At 52.4% G+C, this 3,807-nt stretch overlaps 1 protein-coding gene across 1 annotated transcript; it reads left to right on the top strand.

Annotated features, from left to right (window-relative positions):
- Positions 1 to 2,308: 2,308 nt before the first annotated feature.
- On the top strand, positions 2,309 to 3,568 carry PODANS_7_10090 (uncharacterized protein; the record flags this gene model as incomplete). The annotated part of the gene is made up of 1 exon (XM_001908340.1): positions 2,309 to 3,568. One exon carries the CDS (start codon positions 2,309 to 2,311, stop codon positions 3,566 to 3,568), a length of 1,260 nt encoding a protein of 419 aa, XP_001908375.1.
- Positions 3,569 to 3,807: the final 239 nt, after the last annotated feature.

Genomic DNA, 3,807 nt, shown 5'->3' with positions numbered 1-3,807 from the left:
TATTCGTCCGAAGCTGATCAAATGTTTACAACAAGATTGATACATACATGATGATGAGAAATATTCCAGACTATTTTACTATATACTACTACCAAGATGATGATGATGATTGCGGACGTAGGAGAATTATGATCTGGAGGAGACTTTGACTCATGGTGATGTCCGAGACATATAGCACAGTGTACACGTACGCAAGGTAAGGTAAATGGTGATGCTGCTGCTGCTGTGAGATGGTGGGACTGCATGATGGGATGTGGAACTGGGGAAGGGAATGGAATTTGATTGCTTTTGTTTACGGGGGAGACTTGGAGAAATGTTCTTTTTTGCCGATCTGTATGACCTTTTGTTTTTGATCCGCAGAGGGACGGAAGCAAGGAAGGAAGAATGGAAGAAAGCTTGCTTTTGATCAACGGTTTGGAAGGGTGGAGGATGCATATTACATATGTGAGTCTCGGTTCCTTCGGGTGGGATGGTCCGAGAGGGGGTGGGTTGGTGCCTGAGTTGAGTTGGGGGGAGGGCTGGTTGTCAGCAGTTTGTTGTCCCTGAGGAGGAGGAGGAGGAGGATGAGATAGATGATACTTCGTTCCGGGTGCCTGGATGGTGTGAGCGGAGGGATGAGGCGGGAGATGTTCATATTTGATTGAATCAGTTCGAAGCAATTATTCGCGGAGGGCATTTTATCGTCTGGTGAAAGCGCTTCTCTACTTGAAACATGGGCGATTGCTGCAGCATAATGCGCCCATTGGCCAATCAGTGTCGTTGGTAGTGGGTCTCCATGGTCCAGATTTAGCTGTTGGACCCCTGGCAGTTGATGGGACGGCGTGAATGATCTTACCATCCCAGTCCGCTCCATCGTCGTCGTCGGCCGACAGGGCCACACAGGGCGCATGGACGGCTGAACTCGAAGTCCTGAACCAGATTTTGTCTTTCTTTTGGTTTCTATCTTTTTTTGCGCAGTCTCCTCTGATACCTCTGAGGTGTCACCAACCCCAGCTCGGAGCCTCGACGAACTGGAGAATCTCACATGATCCCACAGCTCTGTCTCTATCCGAACTTGTGCGACAAACACACAGAGCAGCAGTTCTACTGTAAACAATTGCCCAACAATGAAATGCCTCGAGAAGCGGGAAGTGATGCAACCATCCGCTAGATCGACTGCACCCTCGATCCAATTTGACAATCGATGGTGCATGAAGGCCAGGGGTCTCCCGGCGACGGCCCTGGCGAGATTGGCGGTGCATGAGGACGGCCCAATCCCAAGCCAGCTTGCGTCCCTCCAAGCTGTCCCAATTCGATCACCAAAGACACCAGGGTCAGCCAGCCCGGGGCAAGCCTGTGAGGGCTGGGGGACGATGGGTGGTCCACCGTGTTGACACAGGTGCGAGACAAGCAGGTTTATTGCTTTAAGCAAGCCTGGTCCTCGTCACCACTCTCACAGCCCCCCTCCCTCTTTCTCATCTCATCCTCCCTCGATGATTCTTCACCATCGTCTCTCCGCTTCTCCCTCTCAGGGTTCCATCGCTTCTCTTTAACCGCGTTGACACTGCTGCACAGGATTACAGCTTAGTACCTCCCCTGAGACAGTCGACCGTGAAGCGTGGTTATAACGCCAACCACTCAGTCGCCTGTTTGCTCAGATATCACGGCGCTTCCGGGCCCTCTCTCATTCCTTCCATTGGCTACACGCCGCATCCTCCAATTCCCTGCGTCTACACGTTGCATCCCAACAGCCTGCCACGCGAGGACCAACAAAGCCATTGTTCCACTTATAAGACGATCCGGGATCACCCACTCACCACAGCCCTGCCTTGCCTCCTCTGAGAGGAGACTCGCACTTGAGTCTCAGCCTTTGTGTAATTCGGCATGGATCCGACCGCTACCCTCTTTACCTTTATGTTGTGAGTTCTTCTTGAGCTTTGGTCTACTTTTACTCTCGTTTTATATATCTCGACACACAAACCAATCTCGACATCTCTCTCCTTCTCTCAACAATCTCTCACTCTCTCTCAACACACGCAAAACATATTCACTCTTTTCTTATCTTGTCTTGTGTGTTCGGCATCTAGCTTCGCAGTCTGGCCCTGTGATTGCTGCTTTTCGCTCTCTCTCTCTCTCTCTCTCTCTCTCTCTCTCTCTCTCTTTAATAATCAAGCTGTTGCTGTATGTTTTGATTTTTGATTTTAATTTCTCAAGTCTATCAACTCTACTACCCTTACAGCTCACTGACATACAGCACAGGCAAACCCATCCTTCAGTACAGACTGTACATCTTATTGGATCCTGGGACAACTTCAACAAGCCATACACAATGGAACGCGACAGCAGACGGAACAAGGGTCAGTGGAGGGGGTGCCACAACTTTGAGGACATCATCTGTGATGGCGATGTTGGAAACGCCCCAAAGCGGAGTGGTGGACTCAAGATGGGACAGACGTACTACTACTATTATGAGGTCAACGGGTCATCCGAAGTTCACGATCCCTCCTTGCCCTCGACCACCGCCTGCCCATACCTTCCCGGCCAACCAGTCAACACCATATGGATCCCAGTCGAGCAGTCTCTTCGCAAGCGTAGCGGGTCTTTAAACTCCCTTCGCTCAACCGACTTCAAGACCATGGACCCTGCAGCCAAATATGCGAAGCTCAAGCCAGCCGCACCCATCGTTGACACTGCCGCTGCACCTCGCCGCTTGGACACGGCGCCGCAGCGCATGCAGCAGCAGCACAAGCGCTCAGCCCGCAGCATCTCTCCCGGGTCGGGCTGGTCTTTCTCGCCGCGCAAGCTCTTCAGCCGCAAGACCAGCTCCTCTTCGCTCAAGGAGTCGACTCTGCCGCCAACAGCAATGGCTGATGATGAGCGAGCCACCGCGCGCTCGGAGGGTTCCCGGTCGAGGGACATCTCCCCCGAGTCTCTTCGTCGGTTCTTGGTGGACGACGCCCCTTTGGAAGAGGAGCAGTCTGTCAACAACACACTAGCCATCCCGGAGGACATTGTTGAAGAAAACGAAGACGACGACAACTTTGCTACTTCGGCTGTGTCAGAGTTTATGCAGTACACTGGGCTGTCTCCCCCTCCTCAACGGGGTGCTTCGCCCGCTCCTACTATCGCCCCTGCCTCGCTTTCAGTAGAGCCGGTGGAACTCGCTGGCTCGTCACCCCTCCCCGTCAGCAGGTTTAGCAACCTCCCTAAGCAACCTTCTCCTATCGTCCCTGTTTCATCGGGCACTGGCGTCCTCCGATCAAGGTTTACCACTGCGCCACCGGCGGTGTCGGAGCCGCAATCCCCTGACTCGGTCGGTGGCGTGCCCGGGTTCTACCACTCGGACAATGATGATATCGATGCCGAGGATGATGATGGGGAGGAGGAAGAGGTTGAAGAGAAGAAGAGTGAGGTGGCGGGGTTGGGATCAAAGGTCAACAAGTCAACATACAGCCTGCCAAAGACTGCGGGCACGGCGGGGGATAAGCCGTTTGAGAGTGGACTTCCGGTGTTGGGGGGGTTGGGGGGTGGGTTGGTGGATGATTTGAGGGAGGAGTTGGGGTGGATGGCGGATTTTATTACTGCTTAGATTTATCATCTGGCTTGGGGTCACAAAAAGGGGTTTTTTTTTTAAAACAAAAATTCTTTTTTTTTGGGTTTGGATCTGGCATAGCAAATGGATAGAATTGGGGTGGGTCAGCGTTTGATATTTATAAAAAGGGGAAGCAAAGGGAGGGCTGGGACTTTCTTGGGAGGGCTTTTTTAATGGGGCTTTGGTGTTAGGGGGGGTAGGGGAAATGAGGGTATGACAGAACCTGATTGATGGAT

The sequence above is a fragment of the Podospora anserina genome, chromosome 7, assembly GCF_000226545.1.
Source record: "Podospora anserina S mat+ genomic DNA chromosome 7, supercontig 1".
Classification (NCBI taxonomy): domain Eukaryota; kingdom Fungi; phylum Ascomycota; class Sordariomycetes; order Sordariales; family Podosporaceae; genus Podospora; species Podospora anserina.
The sequence above is the reverse complement of the archived record's forward strand: the minus strand, read 5'-3'. Positions and strand labels throughout refer to the sequence as shown.